We start from the raw sequence: 23,785 nt of genomic DNA, 5'->3' as shown, positions 1-23,785 counted from the left end.
CGAGACAATACCCAGGGCCCCGCGGGGTTCTCAAACTTCACTGCACCACGACCCCTTTCTGACAACAGCCATTGCTGCCCAGCCCCAGGAGAGGGGACCAAAGCCTGAGAGGGACCAAAGCCAGGCCGGGGGGGAACCAAAGCCCAAGGGCTTCAGCCCCAGGCCAGAGGCCTGTAATCGGAGTCCCGATGCCGTCCGGCTTCAGCTTCAGCCCCAGGCCCCAGCAAGTCTAACGCCAGCCCTGGCGACCCCTTTCAAATGGGATTGCGACCCACTTTGAGGTCCCGACCCACAGTTTAAGAACCACTGGCCTGAGGCCTCATTTATTACTAGAGAAAAGTGATCTTCCTCGGCTTCTCACGGACACCTAGGGCTGCTCACGGCCTGGCCCAGCGGGGTGCAGAGCTGGTCTGTATGGATGGAGGGTGGATGAGTTGTTCGCGCCGAGGGATGCGTCAATGACCATAGCAGGCTGCTGAATGACACTACCCAGCAAGGACAGAGCCGTCCACGAGCGCGAGGAGACTTGCTATAAAGCCCTTGTTCTAACGTCTCTGTGGCCACGTCTGCACCAGAGAAGCGCTGATGGAAGGGACACTCCCTCCTGCTGCAGGCAAATACTTTAACCTGAGCTACATGGAAAAAATCATTCCCCAGGAGCAGGTCGACTAGGAGGTGTTCTATTACCCCCCCAGTCAGAACACTTTCCAAACCTTCCCAAACCACATGGATTTTAGCTAGTGGCACAAGGAATCTGCTTTCACCCTCCCCCACAATCTCGGCCATTTGGCCAGGTAACATACTGGCCTTTGGGACCACACTCTGCTTAACCAGAGAGATCAGGGCCCCTGCATCCCTCTGCCCCAAGTGTTCCCTGCCATCAATTTGGGCAGCCGTTACATGCTCCATGTCTGGTTCTGGGGAGGCTAACCTCACAAAACCAACGTGATCGGTTTCAGTGTTGAGGGCAGCAGAACTAACAGGAGCTATTGGTTGCCTGCTTCCGCCCAGCACAGGGCGTTTATTCCTCAGGGGATCAGTGGAATCACACCGATAGCACCTTCTGGGCTCGTCTGCTTTTACAGGAGGTTTGGGATGAGGGTTAGAGGAATGGTTTTGGGGAGGTGAGTGCCCAGTCTCCCAGCCACCCTCCCTCTTGCTAGGAATCTCCTCTTCCCACCAGCTTCAAACACCTCTTTCAGGGTTTGTTTTCAAGAGATGCCTGGGTGTGTTCGATGGCCTCCCGAGGTCCCTTCCAACCCTGATGTTCTATGAGTCTATGAAGGCATCAGCAAGAGATACCATCTCATCCACAGACGTTACCTCTTTGTCCCATAGACACTGGGTCGGTCTCCTCTGTTGGAGTCTTGTCTTCTTCTCAGTGTCTTGGTTGCTTGCAGCCTAGGTGGGGCCAGGAGAAGGCCCAGTGTGTGTCCACTCTGTCTGTTTTATACACTCAGTCCATGTGCTTGGGGAGCACAAGTCCAGGCATGTCTTGGGGGCATTGCTGAGTCTCTCCAAGCAAGGCTGAGCAATTCCCCTAGGGGGGCCTCATGCAGATGAGTCATTGCATTGTCGCTCCCTTGCTGGACAATGGCTGTCGATGGGTTGTTTCGCACCCCACCCGGGTGTTGGTTACTTTCCCTGCTGTTGCCTCTGGGGAGCTAAGATCTTGCTGATTCCCCAAACTTACAGCATGTTTGAGTGATCACCATACAACACAATTCTCACAACTTCATATGCGTTAATGATACACATGTATGGACAGAGAAATGACTTTCAGCAGATCATTACCTTTCCCCGGATACCTTACAAGGCCTGCTTTATATGTAAGGTCACATTTATAGGAAAATGAGGAATATGGGGGTTCCAGGACACGCCCCCAAGGTACAGAATGTGACAGCTACATTTCTCGATTCGACTTTAGACTTGCTTGGTTGAAGTGACACAAGCAGACCTCGAATTCCAATGGCCAGTAAACGGGAGATCACCAAGATCACCAAGGGTCTATGTTCAAGGATCCACAGTTCCACCTTGAAACCAACCCCACCCAGCCAAGCCTCGCACAGCACTCAGGTGTCTGCCTTTTAGCCGGACTGTGATAAGACCTTGAATGAACTGAACTGATCTGGTCTCTCTGGATAATTGTGACTGTGTGCTGAGCACATTTTGTGACATTGTAACCCACTAACCAGCTGTATTTTGTTTTCTGTAATTTTTTATGCGCTTTAAAAGACAAGGTGGGTGAGGAAATATCTTTTATTGGACCGACTTCTGTTGATGAGAGACGAGCTTTTGAGCTACACAGAGCTGTTGCACAGGTCTGAAGAAGATGTACGTTTGCTAACCTCTCTTTGTCCCGGCGAGCTTCGGACCCGAGGAAGAGCTCCATGTAGCTCGAAAGCTGGTGTCTCTCACCAACATAAGCTGGTCCAATAACAGATATGATCTCACCCACCTTGTTTCTCTAAAATCCTGGGATCAACACGGCTACAACACCCCTGCATCCTACACTTACAGTGATTCTCCAGTCTGCACTTTCTAAGGAACCCAGATCCAAAGAACAGAGAGGAATCTGTCCAAAGGGTAGGACTAAATGGCCAGCTTTCAAAATGGAGAGAGGTAAATAGTGGTGTCCCCCACGGGTCTGTATAGGGCCCAGTCCTATTCAACATATTAATAAATGATCTGGAAAAAGGGGTAAACAGTGAGGTGGCAAAATTTGCAGATGGTACAAAACTACTCAAGATAGTTGAATCCCACACAGACTGAGAAGAGCTACACAAGGATCTCTCAAAACTGGGTGACCGGGCAACAAAATGGCAGATGAAATTCAATGTTGATAAATGCAAAGTAATGCACATTGGAAAACATCCCAACTCTACATACAAAATGATGGGGTCTAAATTAGCTGTTACCACTCAAGAAAGAGATCTTAGAGTCACTGTGGACAGTTCTCTGAAAACATCCACTCAATGTGCAGCGGCCATCAAAAAAGTGAACAGGTTAGGAACCATTAGGAAAAGGATAGATAATGAGACAGAAAATATCATATTGCCTCTCTATAAATCCATGGTACACCCACATCTGTGCAGTTCTGGTCACCTCGTCTCAAAAAAGATATACCGGAACTAGAAAAGGTACAAAGGGCAACAAAAATGATTAAGGGGATGGAACAGCTTCTGTATGAGGAGAAATGAAAAAGACAGGGACTTTTAGAAGAGATGGCTAAGTGGGGATATGATAGAGGTCTATAAAATCATGACTGGTGTGGAGAAAGTAAATAAGGAAGTGTTATTTACTCCTTCACTAAACACAAGAACCAGGGATCACCTAGTTAAATTCAGGGCTGGATTAACTTTTTGTGGGCCCAGCGCCAAAGCTATTTGTGGGCCCCCATTGGGGAAACAGGGCATGTGATGGGGGGCGGGCCGCAGAGCGAGGGGCCGGTTGGGGGCAATGAGGCGCAGCGCAGCGGAAGTGGCCCCACTCAGCCCAGCACAAAGGCACTGTTTACAAACCCAGAAACTTTACAAACGGCTAGACACACACTGGCTCGCCCAGCCTTGCGCTGCCAGCGTGCCCCTTCCGCACTGCCCCCCTGCCCAGCACCCCCTCACCCAGAGCCCTCCCCCACAGATCCCTATGCTCAATGCCCCCGGACCTGCTATACCCTGAGACGCCTCCTGGTGACCTCCCACCACAACTGCCCAGCTCCCCCACCCACAGATCCCTACTGTCCAGCACACCCTTCACAGTCCCACCATCACAGCTGTACAGTGCCCCACATTCCCGAGGGAATTCTGCATCAAATTCTGTGATAATATTTTAAAATTCTGCAATATTTTTTTCAATTAATAAATACGGAAGTTCCACCATGGCAGTGGGGAGCACAGGCCACTGAGGTGGGAGAATACCCTGCAGCCTCCCCTGCCCCCCTGGGACAGGGACTTGGCAGTGAGGCTGAACCTGACCCTGACACAGCACAAGGGCCATGCCTGCCACAGAAACACCCTGGGGCCCTGCCCCTTTTGTGCCAGGCACACCAGATGTGGGCAGGGAGGCTCAGCCTGGCAGCAGGATCCAAGTGCAGAGGGACTTGGTGTGGGGGGATTCAGATGGGGGTAAGAGGGTTCTGTGTGGGGCAGTCTGGGTGCAGGCAGCTCAGTGGGGGATCTGGATGCACAGGGAGGTTCCAGGTGCAGGGGCCATGGGAGTCTGCAGGGGGGACCAAGTCAAAGTGGTTGGAGCTCAGCGGGGGTGGGGAGGGTGTGTGGGTGCAGGGCAGGTGGGGTTCATTTGGGTGGGGGTGTAGGTGGTTGGGGCTCAGTGGGGAGGGTGTCTGGAGGGGCTCATCGGGGTGGTACAGATGCAGGGGAGGTGGGGCTTGTCAGGGTGAAGGTTTGATGGGCCTGCTTAACTGGGGAGCCCCAGTTGCTGCCAAGGGGATCTGCATGCTGAGCCCCCGCTTCCCCTATCCCCTTCTCTTCCCCATCCAATGCCCCTTAACCACCACTCCATCTCCTCCCCAGGCTTGGGGGGCAGGGGGAAAACTGCCCTGCAGCACAAGCCAGCGGAGCGGAGAGGGTTGGGGCTGGGTCACTCCACTGCCTGCTGCCCGGTGATTGCAAGGTGGGCCTGACCCCGCACTCACGGGGCGGTGGGAAGTGCAGTGACCTGGCTCAAACCCGCTCCGCTCTGCTCCCCTGGCTCCCAGCCTTGGGACTGCAGGGCAGGGGGGAAACCGCCCCACAGCACTCACCAGCGGCGCGGCTGGGAGCCGGCGGAGCGGGCTGGGGCCGCGTTGCTCCACTTCCCGCCGCCCGGTGAATGCAGCGCGTGCCCGACCCCTGCTGCCGTCCCCCAGCCAGGACATAGCTCAGGGGAAGGGGTGGAGTGGGGGCGGGGCTGGGGCAGAGCAGGGGCGGGAAGAGGCAGGGTGGAGGTGGGGCAGGGGCGGGGACAGCTTTCCTGACCAGCTCAGCCGGCCGGGGGATCAGGCTGGCCAGGGCCCCTTCTGATTCTGGGCCCGGTGCCACTGGCACCATGGTAAACCCAGTACCGGTTAAATTAAGAGGCAGCAGGTTTAAAACAAACAAAAAGGAAGTATTTCTCCACACAAGGCACAGTCAACTTGTGGAACTCCTTGCCAGAGGATGTTGTGAAGCCCAAAACTACACCGGGGTTCAAAAAAGCATTAGATAAGTTCATGGAGGATTGGTCCATCAATGGCTGTTACCCAAGATGGTCAGGGATGCAAACCCATGCTCTGAGTGTCCCTAGCCTCTGTTTGCCAGAAGCTGGGAATGGGCGACAGGGGATGGATCACTTGATGATTCCCTGCTCTGGTCATTCCCTCTGGGGCACCTGGCAGTGGCCACTGTCGGCAGACAGGACACTGGGCTGGATGGACCTTTGGTCTGACCCCGTCTGGCCAGTCTTGTGTTCTAGATCTGGCACATTCGTTCTGAAAGGCAGCGAGGTTGAGTTAACTAGACGCGGCCTGTCAGATCCGGGTGCTCTTTCCAGATCTGGCTAGCGTGACCATGTGCAGCCTCACGTGGGTGACAGTTGTTTGCCTCTACGTTAGAAATGGGCTAACAAGCCGGGTTGTGCAGTGCACAAAGCGACATTAGCTGGAGGCGGTGGGTGCCTTATCCTTCCAGGTCACACGGACACAGAGGCACAGCAAGGAAAGGTCTCCCCCAAGGTCACTCAGCGAGTCTCCGTCTGGCTCTCTTCTCAAGCTCCCCTATTCGCTTCCTGACCTTCCCCCAGCCCTGGTGTCCCTCCCTCGGCCCCCTCCCCACGAGGAAGCAGGGAACCTGCTTGCTCGCCCTGCCAGCCACGCCAGCTGAGCCTGCCATACTGGAAAGGCTGCTGCCGGGCAGAGAGAAGATCAAAAGGAACCACCCTGGGGCAGGCAGGAAGGTCCATCCCCCTGCGGCGGGGCGGCCTCGGCAGGGAGTTTGCACAGATAAGGCAACGCCCCCCTCACCTGCCTGGGTCCGCACGCCCTTCTCCACCGGCATTAGCTCCTTCCCCTTCCCCTGCCGAACTGCTCAGTTCACCCCTTGGGCTGCCCCCCAGGAGGCGAGGCTCCCCGTCTGCCTGGCCAGCCGCTGCCCCCGCACCCTGCTCCCGCACTGGCAATGAGTGACACACGGGGACCAGCTCAGCACGGAGCCAGGACAGAAGAGGGGGAAAGAGATGGATCTTCCCGACACATAGCCTCGGCGCTGCAGGCCCGACAGGCCCGCTCATTCAGAGAGCGCTGAATTCCCAGGGACAACCCCAGCTTTTCGCCAGCACCGGCCAGGCCGAGATCCCAACGCGCATCAGCATCACTCTCCCCACTGCCCAGATGGGAAACCGAGGCACGGTTCCAGCCGGCCAGTGGCAGAGCCAGGAACACAACCCAGGTCCCGGAGTTCAGTCCAGGGCTCTAGCCACGCAGCCATATAAAGACAGACCTGCCGTGGTCCATACACTGGCCTCCCCCGTCCCCCTGACTCAACTGCAGCAGCTCGCACACATGTATCCAGGCACTGACGGGGACCCGCCTCTCAATAGTTCAGACGCCGACTTTTTGCCTCTGGGCACATCTGCCCCACTGCCTGCTGTCACCCCCATCCGCTTCTCTGTGCCCCCATCCGCCTCTCTCCATCACCCTCCACCTCAGGCCAAACCGCGGCCTCATTCACCCGCACAGCGTCTGTAGGGCTGCCCCAGCCAGTCCAACACCCTGCAGGGCCAGTACGTGATTCTTGGGAGAGCTGGACAACACCCATCACCTGGGGTGATGGCGCCACTGGGGGATGTTGCCTATGGGCACAGTTCAGCACAGCTGCAACTGGGGCGGGGGCTGGGAGTCCATGTGGTGCCTGATCCCGACGGACTCCAGGAGTGGCACAAGAGGTGCTCACATTAGCACTGGGTGCCTCACCCCAGGGAGAAACCCAGGCGCCCCCAAACACAGCGGAGAGGGGTGTCAAATGCGACGGCCCGCACGGCTCCCCTCCTGGCTGGGAGCACAGCTGCAGCCTGCTTGGGATCGCTGCTCCTGCTGCTGAAGCAGGGCCCCAGGCTCCCTGCATGGGGTCGGGGGGGAAGCCATGGGCCCCGGCAGCGACACCGGGATCTGTCTGTAACACGACTACTGGATGCCACATCAGATCGATGCCACAATTTCAGGGCATGTCCTAGGGGGAAATCAGCAAGTCAAAAGGGGGTGCTGGGGGGGCACACGGAGCCCCTGTCAGCTCATTAGCACAGCCCCAGGCCCGAGCACCTCTGCAATTGTCTATGGTCAAACAAGGGCTGACCCCAGCCGCTGACACCTCCCAGCACAACAGCCGAACTCCTCTGCCCATCCCACGCTGGGTTTCACAGGCCAGCACCCTGGGACTTAACTCCGAGATTGGGAGGGGAGAGGGTGTGGGGAGGCATGAGGTGGCCCAGGTTTGGGGGAAGGGGGCACAGGGCCCCTGGCATGGGGGGAATCAGGCAGAATTGCAGGGAGACCCTGAACTGAATGGGGTAGGAGGGCGGCACCTAGAGTGTTTGTGTAAGTGGACTGGACGCTTGGCTGACATGAGCGACAAGGGGACCCCCGGGATTTAACACACATGACAAACCAGGGATTTGGGGCCCAGGCTGCCTTTACCGCCAGGCCCCCCTCGGCCACAGGCTCCCTGGCGCAGCCAATCAACACCAGGACGAAGGGGCCCCTCCCATTTCCGCTTTGGGAAGGGAGGAGTTACAGCGAGGGATGGATCTGAGCCCCGACCCGGCACCTGGGCGCACACAGCATGGCTGAGGTGATGAGAGGACCCACGGCTGCCCTCAGGCCCCACCGAGCGCCCGAGAACCGGGGCTGAACCTCAGCTGGTGTCCACCGGCACAGGCCCAGTGACTGCAGAGGCTAGGACAGCTCTCGCCAGCTGGGCGCTGCCCTGCCGCCCCTGTCCCTGGGATGCCGAACGCTCCATACAGAATTCCTGCAGCTCTGATGCAGCCACAGTGTTGTCTAGTGGTTAGAGCAGGAGGCTGCTGGTCAGGACCCCTGCACCCCATCCCCAGCTTCAGCACCGACTCACGCTGGGACTTCATAAGAACGGCCCTACTGGGTCAGACCAAAGGTCCATCTAGTCCAGGATCCTGTCTGCTGACAGTGGCCAATGCCAGGTGCCCCAGAGGGAGTGAACAGAACAGGTCATCATCAGGTGATCCATCCCCTGTCGCCCATTCCCATCTTCTGGCAAACAGGCTCAGGACACCATCCCTGCCCATCCTGGCTAATAGCCACCAATGGACCTGTCCCCCATGAACTTATCTAGTTCTTTTTTGAACCCTGTTATGTTCTTGGCCTTCACAACATCTGCTGGCAGGGGGTTCCACAGACTGACTGAGCGTTGTGTGAAAAAAATACTTCCTTTTGTTTGTTTTAAACCTGCTGCCTATTAATTTCCTTTGGTGACCCCCTAGTTCCTGTGTTATGAGAAAGAGTAACCCTCTGGTTGCTGCGCACTCTGGCCTGTCTCACCTGCACTCTGCCCACTTGGCCAGGCCCCCTCTCTCCTTCTCACCACGTGCGGCGCACTCTGAGACAGATCGTCGGGTGGGCGCCTCCCACCTCCCCTCCTCGCACAACAGCCCCGGGGGCCCCCTCCCCTCCCCTCCTCGCACAACAGCCCCGGGGGCCCCCTCCCCTCCCCTCCTCGCACAACAGCCCCGGGGGCCCCCTCCCCTCCCCTCCTCGCACAACAGCCCCGGGGGCCCCCTCCCCTCCCCTCCTCGCACAACAGCCCCGGGGGCAACCTCCCCTCCCCTCCTCGCACAACAGCCCCGGGGGCAACCTCCCCTCCTCGCACAACAGCCCCGGGGCAGCAGCTGCAACTGCTCACATGGAAGCATCACTCAGGAAGCCGCACGTGGCTGTGTCTCCATGCAACTCCGCAGCTGGAAAGGGGGGCCCAATCCAAAGCCCCCTGAGGCCAGTGGAAAGACTCCCAGGGACCCAATGGGCTTTGCAACAGGCCCGAGGAGAGGAGCCAGGCCTGTGGTTACTACTGTCGCTACGTGGTCAGCCAGTTCTCTGCAGATCGTCGGCCCTCCGCAGCACCAGACCCTGCCCAGCCAATGGCTCCGGCCACCACCCACCCAGCAACTCGCAGCAAGGGTCAGACGAGATGATCAGTGATCCCTTCTGGCCATCCAGTCTGCAAAGCCAGAGCCCCCGCCTACCCCCCCCGCATCCAGCCCACACTTCTGCTGGAGCCCACTCAAACATCTGTGTGTCAGAACGTGCCCACCCAAAAGGACGCTCAGCGGGGCAATACTCCATCCCAGATTGGGGGCAGATCCAATATTTTCTGACCCCACAAGCTCACAGATTGGTGTTTGGTAAAGGACCTGGGGCTTACAGTGGATGAGAAGCTGGATGAGAGTCAGCAGTGTGCCCTTGTTGCCAAGAAGGCTAACGGCACATTGGGCTGCATTAGTAGGAGCATTGCCAGCAGATCGAGGGAAGTGATCATTCCCCTCTATTCGGCTCTGGCGAGGCCACATCTGGAGTATTGTGTCCAGTTTTGGGCCCCCCGCTACAGAAAGGATTGGACAAACTGGAGAGTCCAGCAGAGGGCAACGAAAATGATTAGGAGGCTGGGGCACATGACTCATGAGGAGAGGCTGAGGGAACTGGGGTTATTTTAGTCTGCGGAAGAGAAGAATGAGGGGGGATTTGATAGCAGCCTTCAGCTACCTGAAAGGGGGTTCCAAAGAGGATGGATCTAGACTCTTCTCACTGGTGGCAGATGACAGAACGAGGAGTAATGGTCTCAGGTTGCAGTGGGGGAGGTCTAGGATGGATATTAGGAAACACTATTTCACTAGGAGGGTGGTGAAGCACTGGAATGGGTCACCTAGGGAGGTGGTGGAATCTCCTTCCTTAGAGGTTTTTAAAGCCCGGCTTGACAAAGCCCTGGCTGGGATGATTTAGTTGGGGTTGGTCCTGCTTTGAGCAGGGGGTTGGACTAGCTGACCTCCTGAGGTTCCTTCCAACCCTGATCATCTGTGATTCTATGATAAAGCTAAGAACTCTCCTTACCAGTAGCACATGGGGTTTAGCTTTAGTGCTGGCAGCCTGCTAGGCCGTAAAAATCACAACGTCATGATGCAGGGAAAGCTACTTGTACAAGTTTCAGAATCGTACCAGCTCCAATTTCTCCCTCCCATGGAGGCTGGTCAGTTGAGCTCCTGCTATTCAGGGACCCCAGCTTTACACGTGAAGGCGATGGAGAGCACGACCAATGGAGTACGGAAGAATACTACAACAGAGATTTTGGCCGGTAAAGTACGTGGTGGCACAAACAGAACACTCCTGGGGCTGGCCCAGCTTCCCCACTCGGGAGTAACGGGACCACCCCAGAGACAGTAAATCCTTTGACCGACGGCCCCCATCACACACACTAGTGCTGTTAAATAGGACCATGGTAGGCCCAGATCGACAGCCCGTGCATTCGTTAATAAGATACCATGGGGCAAATTGCAATGACATCACTGTCTTTAAAACACTCCTTGGACCAGCCCAGATAGGCCACAGACGCCTGTCTCTGTGTGATCACAGCTGCCTCCAACCGCTACGCGTCAGTGAGTCAGGAGGGAGCTTCCCTGGAAATTGCTCCAGGACTGGGATCTCGCCCTGGACGAAATCAGCACAAGCATGAGCAGCAGGAGCTGCCGAGCGTGAAGGAGAGGGGGAGAAACAGATCCCTTATTGTGAGCCCAGCTCCTCCCTTGGGGAGGTGGCCAGAGAGCACAGTGATGGGCACCACGTAAGAACCTAGAGACAGCACAGGGCGGAGCTCCTGCCACCTCACCTAGAAAGGGACACGGCAGCAGATGTTCAGAGACGGACCCAGCAAGCCCCGGGCTCCAGGCCCAGATTCTGCGGCGCGCTCAGCCACGTGCTTAGACCCAACTGACCGCCCCAGGGCGGATGTGGGTTACATGCTTTGGGGACCCAGGAGGGGCAGAGAGACATATCTGTGAAGGGAGATTCTACTGTGGGCAGTTATGCCGAGTGGAAAAGGGAACCCCACTGCTCCCCTCCCTTCGGGGCCCAGTTTTCAAGGACTTCTAAGCCACAGCCGGGGCCAGACTGAACTTCACTATTGCACTGATATGACGTGACAGGTGAGACAGCAATGGGCAGCCGTATAAAATGACAGACTAGCAGATAGATCGGGCGGGGGGTTGGGGGGGCACAGACAGCCAGACGGGCTCTCAAGGTAGCACGTCAGGGCAGATTTTCAAAGGCAACATTGAAAACTTGGTGATTTATTTCGGTGCCTAAAAAGGAGGAGTGGAGCCCTTGTGAAAATCTGGCCCCTTGTTCGTCCATTCTTGGCTCTCCCCAGCTGGGCAAGCCCCCTGCCCTCATGCCGCTGGCTCCCCGCTCTGAATGAGGAGGACAGTAACCTTTCGGGCTTGGGACCATGGAGACAGGATGGAAGATGCCATCGTGCTGTTAGCCCCCGGAGGGGAGAGCAGGGGGACAGCTGTGAACTGGGACGTCAAGAAGTTTAACAGTGATCTATTGTGCCCTTCCCCATGCCAGTGCCGATTCAGCCTGTGGAACTCACTGCCACATGAGGGAAAAGAAATGCTCCTGCACGACTTTAGAATGGTGTTAGAAGAGTAAATACTATTTACAGATGCTCTGTGAGTTTCCACTTTCCTGCCTGACCCAGGACAAGGACAGGTAAGGAGTGATTTGCAATGTTATTACAAATATTTACTAGTGCACGCTGGGTTTTGCCCCTGGGCTGCGGCTGATTTTGCAAGGCTGATTTACAGCGATATGAGCTACATCTGAAGGTGCAAGAAAAAAGAAGTCTCATTCTTCAGGGCACAGCTGAAAGTGGCCCAGGACGAGCCGGAAAAGGACACCAGCACCCATCCTTGGCTTTGCTGCTCTGCTCCAGGAGCCAGCAGCAAAATGAAATTCACCAGATCTCTTTTCTGAAGGCACACAGAGTGGTGTGGGAAGGGGAGAAGGACAGGCTGGACTGGGAAACGGCACAGAATAGAGGAGAGACTGGAGAAGAGAGAACTGAATGTGCAAAGAACCAAGACTTTGGCTAGATAGGCCAGAGATCAGGAAGCCAGGCTGGAGTTTGGGAGACCCAGCTCAATCCCCTGCTCTGCCACAGACTCCCTGTGTGACCTTGGCAAGTCATTTAGTCTCTCTGGGCCCCTGCTCTGTGTCTGTAAAGCAGGAGAACAGCACTGCCCTGCCTCATGGCGCTGCAAAGATCAGTGTAGGGAGGATTGTGAGACATCCAGATACCACCACCACGGGGGCCAGATAAGCATTGTGGTGACGAGCGGCGGATGGGGCGGATGCTCCGAGACCGATGGCAAGAGATGTAATCGATACGGGGACGGAGCAGGGCAAGGAGATCTAATGGGGGCATGGATCAGTGTCCAGAGAAAAATGCGGGGGTAACAAAGAAGGCAGGCAGTGGTGGGATGCCAGATGCGATACTGGCGGAGGATTTTAATGTGAACTGAAAAGCTTTCACCCACTGAGATCTGTTCCTTCGGCAGGAGTCGCCACTGGAACGTGGACCCGTCAACGGGGCCGGGGCAGAGGGGAGGAGGAACCGGCGTTCACAGACTGTGGCTTGCAGGCTGCGTGCTCTCTGCGGCAAGGGGAAAAGCCAAAGGCAAGAGACTATTTATTTTTAAAGGCCTTTTATCTCCCCTTGAGGCCCAAGCTCGGCGAACGTCAGCCAGCCCAGCAGTCGATTGGCAGAGTGACAGGCTGCATCATGGGAGAGCAGCGCCAGGCTCCGGAGACCCTCAGCCCACCAGGGACTGGCTGCACCCTGGAGCAGCCCCGGGGGGCAGAGGGACAGGAGTGCTTTGTGCTGCTCTGAAGGTGCAGGGTATGGGGGCAAGAGAGCGTCAGCCACAGCTGGAGCGAGGAGCCCCTGCCCCACAAGGCCCCAGGGATAGAGGGAGAGAAATCCTGCAAGAGCTTCCACAGCCCCCTACAAATTGAGTGCGTTCTCCTACGTGGGCATGTGTCCCACACCGCACAGCAGGGACCTCAGGCTCTGCCCAGATTGCCTCGCCCTGCAACTCCACCCCCGCAGCTGGCCCGGGCTGCGGGGCTGTTAGACACCCAGGCTCAGACCCGAGCTCTGGGACCCTCCTGCCTTGTAGGGGCCTAGCATGGAACAGCTACACTGCAACTGAACAGCCCTTTGGCCCCAACGCCCCACAAGCCTGAGTCAGCTGGCCCAGGCCAGCCCCGGGTGTGGACACACCCTCAATCACGGACTTTAACCCAGGCCCCTTCTCTAGCCCCGCCCATCCGAGGATCTCAGAGCACATACTCAGCATAGGATGCTTCTGCACACGTTCCCTGAGAGCGGGGTCTGGGTCACTGGCCCCAGTTACAAAGGGCACAGAGTGGGTGGGAACTTGCCCAGGGACCCCAGCGAGTCAGCAGAAGAGCTGGGCACAGAACCCAGCAGGCCTGACTTCGCCAGGGGCCTCAGCCCGCCCTTGCGGGACCAACTTTGGGGGGGTGCGGGAGAAAGGGGCTTGATCTTCACACGGGCTCAACCCTGGGTCAATTTTGTCCCCAAAATGATTTAAAAAAGCAGTAAGAGGCTCCAGTGGGAGGTTAGGTCCGTGCCCAGCCCTGTCCAGCAGGCGGGGTTGAGTGAATCTGCAGCTTAGCCACTAATTCCTTGATTTAGGTTTTTTAAGTGTGTGTGTTGGGGGGGTGGATTGGGGGTACTGATATTCGGGGGCTCATAACCCCTCTCCTCCCCCATCAGGGAAGTCTGTGGGCAGAGCTGCAGCTCAGCGAGGTTACCAACTTTGACTCAGTTTTCGGCTGGCTGGACTGAGGCCCTGTCTGTTGTCACAGGGGTAGCGTGGCCGGGGTGTGACCTGCCCTGTGCCCGCAACCCCAGAACATACACACCAGTGCCTCAGGGGCGCATGCCTGCAAAGGCTCTTGCAGACGGGGCTTTTGGGGTGTGGGGACGCCAGAGATCCTTGTGACCATTCCCCCAAGTGCTCTCACGGCACAAACTCCTGCCAGCCTCTACCCGCGGCCAGGCAGGGCGGGAACCAGGTTTATTAGGTCCAACGTACAGCGCGAACCACACCTGGACCAGCTGAGCAGAAAAGCTGCGGCCAGCCCAGACCGGAGGGTGCGTCTGGATTTCAGGCGATTGAGCCAGAACCGCACCCAACGGGGACGAGGGATCAGATTAAAGTGACCTGAGCTCCTGTCCCAACCCCAGACCAGACCCAAGTCACGTGTGTAAAGCCGGCCAGCCATGTCCGTGGTGCCCACGCGTGGGTGAACGGGGCAGGCACCGGGGCTCTGGCGCAGTGGCAGCTTCCAGATTTTCAGGTGCTAACTGGCAGTGCCCCAGCGATGGTTCTAGCAAACAAGTCTCTCCCCACCCCCATTGCTGCCTGGGCTGGGGAGGAAGGGGACTGGCAAGGGTCCCAGTCCTGCTCCCTTCAAAGCCACAGGGAAAACTCCCTTTCAGTGCAATGGGAGTGAGCTGGGCCCGTGGTTGGGGAGGAAGGTGGGTAACGGGGAGAATGGATTCCTGTTCGGCTGGGTGGGGGGACGCGTGTAATGCATTCCTGCCAGGTTCCCCAGCAGGCTCAGGTGATCCCTGCAGAGCTCGCAGCCCCGTGGGGCTGAACCAGAAGCAGTAAACATCGTCCCAGTGTTTCGCCCTGCCTGAGGTGGGACCTTTGGAGCCCAGGGCCCACAGGGCTGCAGGTGTGTCAGTATCACCTGCCCCAGCCCTGCCAGCCTGGGACAAAGGCTGCACAGCGCAGAACAAACACAGATCAAGCCCCAAGCAGACTGGTGATGCCCATGCACTGGTGATGCCCGTGCCGGCTACTCCCAGGAACGGCCCAAAAGACACAAACAAAGCGCTCAGACCTGGGCCCACACACCCAGCTGGGAGCCGGCCCAACAGCCAGCCCTGGGCCTCGCTGTTGCCATTCTGTGAAATGACCCATTGTCTCCTGATCCCCAACACAAGTATTGCAGGCAACTCCCCCAGCTGCTGGAGTGGAGGAACGGCCTCTGGGCGAGAGGGGACTTCTGTCTCCATGGCCTGCTCAGATCTTGAGCTCTCTGCTCCGACTGTCCCCAAGTGCTGGGGCCAGTGGGGTGGACCCCTGTCCATCAGGAACTGGAGTGCGACACCTCTCCCCTCTGCACACAGGCCACAAACCAGTCATCGCATTGCCAGGACTTTGGGCCACAGCTGACTCGGTTCCAAAGCGTGTCTCTGCAGCCCACTGCCAGAGCCCTGAGTCTGCCGAATGTAACCACTGGGCCCATCGGGTAAAGCCGAAGCCAGCGCAGTGACCCTGGTGCCAAATCAGTGTAAGAGGAGAGTCAGGCCCGGGGCACCCAGCAAGTGTGGTTATACTGGAAAGAGAGCAGCACTTCCTGGCTTGTTTGCCTCTCTTCCCGTTAAGCTGGAGAGCCAAGCTAGTAACTGTCCCGGTCACTGCACCGCTGGTGGGGTCAAGTCCTGCCCCATATATACCAGGGCTAGAGAGTGACCCACATTTAGAAGCTATGAGCACTGCCATGGCTGGGTGGGGGTGGGGGAGGGAAGGCAGGGTGGCGTACAAGCAATTTGTTGCTTTGACTTCCTAGTTTACACAGTAACACGAGCTGCAGATTGAAGGTCCTCAACCACATGGGGACCCCTGCCCCCAGCACATTACACAGAACTGCCATCTAAGGGACAGCATGAGGGGGGACACTTCTGCCTTGGACACACACACCCCCCGCCTGGCTGAACCCTGAGTCTCTGACGTGCACTGGGCTCACCCGGCACCAGGAATGCTCGAACACAAATGAGAAAATCACCCACAGTCTGAATTAAAGAGACATCACCAAGTTAAAAACCCCGTATTTGAGTAAAGACATTTCTTCCCTGGGCTAAGGACATCCGAAATGATAAAAAAACACTAAACTGACCCCCCGCACCGAGCCACAATTCCCCCCCCCCACACACACACACACTTTGTTTGCTTTCTGCATTTCATTCCAGGGGGACAACAGATTCCTCAATTTCACTGACACTCCTACATCAGTTTCACTTTCAGGTTCTCTGCTGTAGCAGGTCCTGCAATGTTTGAGTTGCAAACACATGGGGAAGTGGTTAGCTCCAGATATAAATAAAACCCCAAACAAAGGCTGTGTGCATGTAGAATATTTTCTGTAAATATTAGCTTTTGGAAACTTTTTAGACCAAAACCTCCATCTGAGGCCTAAGGAATCCATCAGTGCCCATTAATGGGTCTCTGGGGCTGCTGATCAGAGAATAAACAAGCCTTTTTTGCAGACAAAGTATTTCTAAATTTTTGCGTTGAACTGAGTTTGCCTCCTCGCAATATAAATAGAAGTCTCTCCCTCCCCCGCAATGCTCAGTTTTAAATATCCTCGCTGCCAAACAGTCGGTAGGAGTGCATCCCTTCCCCTGCGAGCTGCAGCCGGAGCACGAGGTGCCATCTAGTTCACCTCCCCAGGGGCCCCGCTCAGGATTGGTCCTTGCAGCATAGTTGCAAATGTTTGGTCTAGTCTAGTTTTAAACATCCCGAGTGCCTGGGATTCTAGCACTTCCCATTGGGAGGAGAAGCCTCTGGCAGATGTCATTCAGCTCCCCTGATCTAACTTTACTGAGGTTAGCAGAGATGCCTCTGGATTTGCACTGGTGTAACTGAGCCCAGTGGTGCAGAGACTCCAGTGATGGTCAGTCTAGAGTTTCCTTTCTCACTTTCCCTCTAGTCACAGCCCCTTGGCATTCCTCCATCTGCCCACTAAAGCCGCACGGCTACTGACCTAGCGCTCCAGCCCAGCCCCAACACAACAGAGGAGCAAGCAGAACCCAACCTGGGCGGGCTCACCTTTTTTGAACTCCTCCAGCATAGCATCCAGCTTGGTGTCGTGGAAGACGAAATGGACGGGGTGGTTGTAGAACTTGGTGATGGTCTTGAGGGGGGTGCAATCGTCAGGGTCCACAAAGGCCAGGTCCTTGACGTAGAGGATGTCCACGATGTTGGAGCGCTCCTCCTCATAGACCGGGATGCGGGTGTAGCCGCTCTCCATGATCTCCGACATTGTGTTGAAGTCCAGGATGGCGTCGCTGTTGATCATGAAGCAATCGTGGAGCGGAGTCATGACATCCTCCACTGTCTTAGTCCGGAGCTCCAGCGCTCCCTGGATCATGTTGAGCTCCTCCTTGACCAGATCGTTGTAGGGCTCCGTCACCTTCAGCATCTCGACCAGCTTCTCACGGTTGTAGACGGTGCCGATCTCCTGGCCCAAGATGCAGTCCAGGAGCCTGCTGATGGGGTAGGAGAGGGGGAACGTCACCAGCATGAAGAACTTGGTGATGGTGATGGTGTTGGCGCCCACGGCCAGGCCGTGCCGGGAGCAGAGGGCCTGCGGCACGATCTCGCCGAAGATGACGATGCCGATGGTGGAGGCGATGACGGCGCCTAAGCCGGAGCCGATCAGGTCGTCCAGGAGGATGGTGAGGGTGGTGTTCACCAGCACGTTGCCCAGCAGCAAGGAGCAGAGCAGGTAGTTGCCCTTCCTGCGGATGGGCTCGATCTTGCGGGCGTAGCGCTTCTCCTTGTTGGTGCCGCAGTTCTGCACGATGCGCAGCTCCATGGGGTCCAGCGCCATGAGGCCCAGGTTGAGGCCGCTGAACATGCCGGAGAGCACCAGCAGGCAGAGGATGAGGATGATCTGGAACCAGAGGGGCAGCAGCGACTTCTTCTCCTCCACCACCATGAGGCGGCCGTCGCTGCCCTGGTGCTGCAGCCAGGGCTGGCCGGGGCCGCGCTTGGTGCACAGCACGTAGACCTTGGCCCGCTCGTGCTTCCGCAGGGGCTGCACCCGCACGAGCAGCACCCCCGAGGTGTCGCGGGTCTCGGCCATGCGGGGCTGCACCACCAGGTCCTGGGTGGGCTCGGGGCAGCCGCCCTCGGCCCGGGCCGGGGCGCTGGCGTTGCCCGCCGCGCTGGCGTTGGCCCAGGCGCCCAGGGCGGCGAAGGCCACCAGCTCCCCGGTGCCCGGCCGGATGCCCAGCCCGAAGAGCCGCAGCCGCACCTGGCTGCCCTCGGTCACCTGGATGACGCCCCCCTCGGCCGCCGCGGCCGCCGGCTTGCTGGTGCCCTCCAGCCGCATGCCCAGGATCACGCTGCCGCCGTCGCTGCCGGGCGGGCCCGGCCCCGCCGCCAGGGGGAGCGCGAGCGCCAGCCCCAGCAGCGCCCGCAGCGCCCCCGCCGCGCCCCCGCTGCCGCCGCCGCCGCCGCCCGGCGCCATGTTCCGCTCGCCCCGCGCCTCGCCCGTCACAACCGCCCGCTGCTGGGCCGGCGGCGGCGCGCACGTCGCCCGCCGCGCGGCCCCGCCCCCTCGCCCCGGCCCCGCCCCCGAGGCGCCTTAAGGAGGCGCCGGGCTGGGGGAGCGTTAAGGAGGCGGGAGTTCGCGGCTGCGGGGGGCCGTGTTATGGGGCGGGGGGGTGATTTTGTGGGGGAGGGTGTTATGGGGCGCGGGGGTTGATTTGGGGTGTTATGGGGCGCGGGGGTTGATTTTTGGGGGGTGTTGGGGGAGGGTGTTATGGGGTGGGGCGTTGGGGGAGGGTGTTATGGGGCGCGGGGGTTGATTTGGGGTGTTATGGGGCGGGAGGGTTGATTTTTGGGGGGGCATTGCGGGAGGGTGTTATGGGGCGGGAGGGTTGATTTTTCGGGGGTGTTGGGGGAGGGTGTTATGGGGTTGGGCATTGGGGGAGGGTGTTATGGGGCGGGAGGGTGTTATGGGGTGGGGTGTTGGGGGAGGGTGTTATGGGGCGGGAGGGTTGATTTTTGGGGGGTGTTGGGGGAGGGTGTTATGGGGCGGGAGGGTGTTATGGGGTGGGGTGTTGGGGGAGGGTGTTATGGGGCGCGGGGGTTGATTTGGGGTGTTATGGGGCGGGAGGGTTGATTTTTGGGGGGGCATTGCGGGAGGGTGTTATGGGGCGGGAGGGTTGATTTTTCAGGGGTGTTGGGGGAGGGTGTTATGGGGTTGGGCATTGGGGGAGGGTGTTATGGGGCGGGAGGGTGTTATGGGGTGGGGTGTTGGGGGAGGGTGTTATGGGGCGGGAGGGTTGATTTTTGGGGGGTGTTGGGGGAGGGTGTTATGGGGCGGGAGGGTGTTATGGGGTTGGGCGTTGGGGGAGGGTGTTATGGGGCGGGAGGGTGTTATGGGGTGGGGTGTTGGGGAGGGTGTTATGGGGCGGGAGGGTTGACTTTTGGGTGTTATGGGGCGGGGGGGTGATTTTGGGGGCACGGTGGGGGAGGGCGTTATGGGGTTGGGGATGATTTTCAGAATGGTGGGGGAGGGGGTGCATGGGGCAGGGGGTGATTCTTGGGGGGGGGGGGTACAGAAAGGGGATGTAGGGAACTGTGGGGCAGGGGTGTCCTTTGGGGCAGCCCTGCCATGCCTAGGCCTCTCTGCCCTGCCCTGCCCCGCCCCCGGTGTAAGACATTATCCCATAGTTAACATGGGGGCTAGGCCCCTACAGAGGGACATGATGATACTCTCTAGGGCGCGGCTGGGGAGTCACGCCCCTGAGCTTCCCCCAGCTCGCACGCTGACCCTCCCACCTGGTGGAATTTTCCACTCCTTGCCCCTTGTTTATTGATTCATGACTTTGCCATAAAACGCAGGAGTCAGTAACCACAGGAAGGGGACCGACACCTTGGCGGCTTGCCCAGCGCCATCCTGCAGCCTTCGATCCCTCTTGTGTTATGAGAAGGAGTAAATCACGCTCCCTTATTTACTTTCTCCACACCCGTCATGATTTTATAGACCTCTATCATATCCCCCCTTAGTCGTCCCTTTTCCAAGCTGAAAAGTCCCAGTCTTATTCATCTCTCCTCATACGGAAGCTGTTCCATCCCCGTAATCATTTTTGTTGCCCTTTTCTGAACCTTTTCCAATTCCAATATATCTTTTTAGAGATGGGGCGACCACATCTGCACACAGTATTCCAGATGTGGGCGTACCATGGATTTATGTAGACGCAATATGATATTTTCTGTCTTATCTCTATCCCTTTCTTAATGATTCCCAACATTGTTTGATTTTTTTTGACGGCCGCTGCACATTGAGTGGATGTTTTCAGAGAACTGTCCACAATGACTCCAGGATCTCTCTTGAGTGGTAACAGCTAATTTAGACCCCATCATTTGATATGTGTAGTTGGCATTGTGTTTTCCGAGGTGCATTACTTTGTATTCCTTGTGGTGGGTTTTGTAACAGACACATTACAGCAGCGGTGATTGTCCTCCAAAAAGCATGCAGAAAGAGCTCCCTATTGTGGCATCAGAGAAAACCTGCATTGTGCACCTGGCACCCTGCCGCTGGGTAATGCTGGCATGTGAGGAGGTCTATAAATATCTTGCATTTCTAGAGTGTACTCCATCCCTGGAGGATCCCAGACTGCTTTGCAAACTGTTATACAAAGCACACAGGTCATTCCCCCCAGGCCTGACATGCAGCTACCCCTGGGGTGGGATGTCTGAGCTGTTTAACGACTCATAGTAACACTAGGAACAGTTCAGGGGCCCAAGCTTGTGCAGTATTGACCATCCTCAACTCCCTTTAAAGAGGATTTGAAGACTCAGCCTGGCTCGAATCAGGCTGTAGGACGGGAGCTGAAGGAAATTCTGTACCCAAATAAACTGCAGGAGGGATGTAAAGAGGCGGAATGTGATTACTGACTTTGGAACGGGGCTACAGCATGCTGACTTCTGCCAGGAGGCCGCACCTCCACCCCTGGAGAACAAACAGCCCTGGCTAGATAACATGCCTTGTACCTTCACCCTGGGAGCAGAGGGCGGCGATAGGTCTGGAGTCAGTGGTAGGACAGGTGTACAAGAAGTCACTAATAAAAGCATCTTGGCAGAGGGCCCAAAGGCACTCAGACAGCGCCAGCCAACCCTTCTGGATCATTTGCCCAAGTACCTGCAGTTCCCATCTCGGACTGAATATTGAGCGACGGAAGCTGGTTCTGCTCAGAGCACTTTCATAAATAAAGAGTTTAGCTAGCTCAGCACGGAGCACACTTCTCCTTGAACAGCTTTGATGCTGCCTCGTTGAGCAAAGTCCCTCTTCGGTGCTGGCCCCAAGTAGCTGGTAGAAAGGGGCAACAGCCCTGCCAGGTGCATCAGATCAGCTCAACCTGACCCTGCCTGATTAGAGAGGAAACAACCTGGTTGGTCCCTTGAGAGAAAAGTTCCCTGGTATTTTTAATGGCCCATGGCCCTTAACTGCTCTGACCAGTCACTGTGCAGCCATGGGAGCCCACCAGCTGAATAAGGTTGAGTTGCAGGTCTGTGTGGGGACGTGATGGGATGTTTGGATGAAGACAATTCTGCGGGGCTAGTGAGTAGTGGGCTGGTTCACCAAACCCCAGAGTGTCAGTGCTCAGTTACCAGGTGAGCTCGGGGTTGTAGCACTCCAGGAGAGTCATGTCAGTGTATGATGCAAGCAGACGAAACCTAGTGTGTCAGACTTTCAAAGACAGGACAGTGTGCGGGAATGGCCCCGCTGGGCAGCCTGCATAGCTCACAAACAATGTCAGGACCCAGGGCAGGCCCTGTAATCCAGCCCCAGTTCTTCACCCCCAGCAAGGGGTTTCACGCAGCCTTTCCAGGGGACAAGGACCAGGTCTGACTCCTCGCTCCCGCCAGAGACTGCACCCGGGGTTTGTTCTGGGCCCTGCAACAGTGACGGACTCACAGAAAGGTCACAAGGCAGAGGCAGGTGTAGAACCCAGGAGTCCTGACACCCAGCATTAGGACTTTGCTCTACTTAGCCAGGGCTGTCGTCTCCTCCTCTCGTAGCAAATGGCTGCTGTGGTGCCTTACATTGCTAACCTACTGCAACCCGATTGTAACAGCCCAGTGCGTGTTAACAACGGAGGAATATCCCTTTTTAAGACTGGTAATGGATTTTGGGTTTAAAGTTTCCAACAGGGCTCTAACTGCCAGCCAGAAAAAGTCCCCTATGACTTTAATGATCTAGCGTGACGGGCTTCTATAAACCCAGGCTCTGCGATGGCTATATTTGGACCCATTGCCACAAGGAGCTCCGTCAGGCTCTCCAGGCGGACGTAAAGAACTGCCAGCATTGCCTGGTGTGCTATCCTAGAGCACCTGGGCTTGAGTTTCCTCTCGCGCAGGCTGGTGTCGCTCTCACTTTCGCTGGTGATTTCACCGGAGTCACCACGGATGACACCAGGAAGAGGAGATCGCTCGCTGGGCAGCTCTGACCTGTCCACAGACGCCCTGACACTGCTCCTCTCCTTCCGTTCCCTAGCCTCTGACTTTACTGTGGCCCATACACAGGAAACAGAAAGTGCCAGGCCTCATGCCTGCTCTTCCCCAGTGGAAAGCAAGCGGTAATTAATGCATTGCCTTTGGGAGCCGTAACCTCAAATTCACCATCAGAAATCAATGGTCCACTGGAATGTGTTTCTATAGCAACAAGGACCAGAGAGATAACTCCCTGTAAGGGAGCTTCTGGGCTCAGACAGAAAGAGCAAGAAGATGCACAAGGGGCGAATGCAGCCCCTGACTACCATTGCTGAAGAGCTGGGCTCCTGGGTTAAGTCACATGTGGAGATGAGACTGGCTGGCTGTGCTCCTGGGTGGAGATCTGTCTGGCTCCGCTTAGGACTGGGCCGAGGTGAGACCAGGAAGGGATGCCATGAGTCAGGCTTGAAGTGGACAGGCAGACTACGGGAGGCTGCAGGACCAGAGTAACCGCATCAGGATTCTGAAGGGCATCAGCAGAGCTGGGTGGGTGGGGAGCCCGGGACTGGAACAGCCAGGTGGTGCTGGAGGTCAGGCTTGAAAGGCATTGGCCGAGCTGCGTAAGCAACGTGGTTTGCACAACCCCTGAGTGAGTGCTGGACAAAGGGGGAGTTAAGTGTCATCATTCGCGGTACCATGCCACAGTAAAGCAACACGTTCCAGTCCCTTTCCCCATCCAGCCTGATCAATGCCAACAGCCAGGCTATGACAGCCTGTCCGCTGACCCTGGCGGAGGTTGGGGCTGAGCCAGACTGGCAGTCCCTGGTCAGAGCTGCTCTCTACATCCAAGGGGAGCGTCCTTTAGCTTCTCATAGGAGCTGGCCTTCAAAGAAACAGCTGGCACTTTTGTTCAGAGAAACCTCGGGGCACCCCGCGAGGAAAGTGCCACGTCAGCTGATTTCTATTCCCCTTCTTGACACAAACGCCACAGGGATGGTGCCTGGTTCCTCTTCGGCCTCCCCGTCCCCAGCCCAAGCCACAGCTCTGCGGGTGCGTTGGAGTCTCTCGCAGCACGGACGCCCTGTGCTCCAGCAGGCCTAGGGGGCAGGAGAGTTGGCTCTAGCTCCAGCACTGATCTCAGGGCAAGGCCCTTGCCCCTCCCTGTGACTCAGTTTCCCCACACACAGTGGCGTCAGCGACACTGACCCAGCACTCAGGGAGCCGTCGGTCTGTGCTGCAGGGGGAGACCCGGCGATGGAGGGTGTAAAAGGGCCTGTTAGTGCAGCGCGGCTGCTGAGATGGGCGCAGGCCCCACGAGGCGGGGGGGGGCTGGGCAATGTCTGGTGCCACGGAAGTAACCGGGGCATTTCGATGGGGAAACTGAGGCAGGGAGGCAGTCAGG

The 23,785-nt window shown here is 57.3% G+C and overlaps 1 protein-coding gene across 1 annotated transcript in view; it reads right to left on the bottom strand.

Annotated features, from left to right (window-relative positions):
- The window catches only part of CNNM4 (cyclin and CBS domain divalent metal cation transport mediator 4), a 41,891-nt gene extending 23,482 nt beyond the window's left edge, over positions 1-18,409 (bottom strand). The window contains exon 1 of the mRNA XM_037886125.1: positions 16,984-18,409. Coding sequence (XP_037742053.1) covers positions 16,984-18,409 — 1,426 coding nt within the window. The remainder of the gene's footprint in view (positions 1-16,983) is intronic.
- Positions 18,410-23,785: the final 5,376 nt, after the last annotated feature.

Source organism: Chelonia mydas, chromosome 26, assembly GCF_015237465.2.
Source record: "Chelonia mydas isolate rCheMyd1 chromosome 26, rCheMyd1.pri.v2, whole genome shotgun sequence".
In the NCBI taxonomy this organism is placed as follows: domain Eukaryota; kingdom Metazoa; phylum Chordata; order Testudines; family Cheloniidae; genus Chelonia; species Chelonia mydas.
The sequence above is the reverse complement of the archived record's forward strand: the minus strand, read 5'-3'. Positions and strand labels throughout refer to the sequence as shown.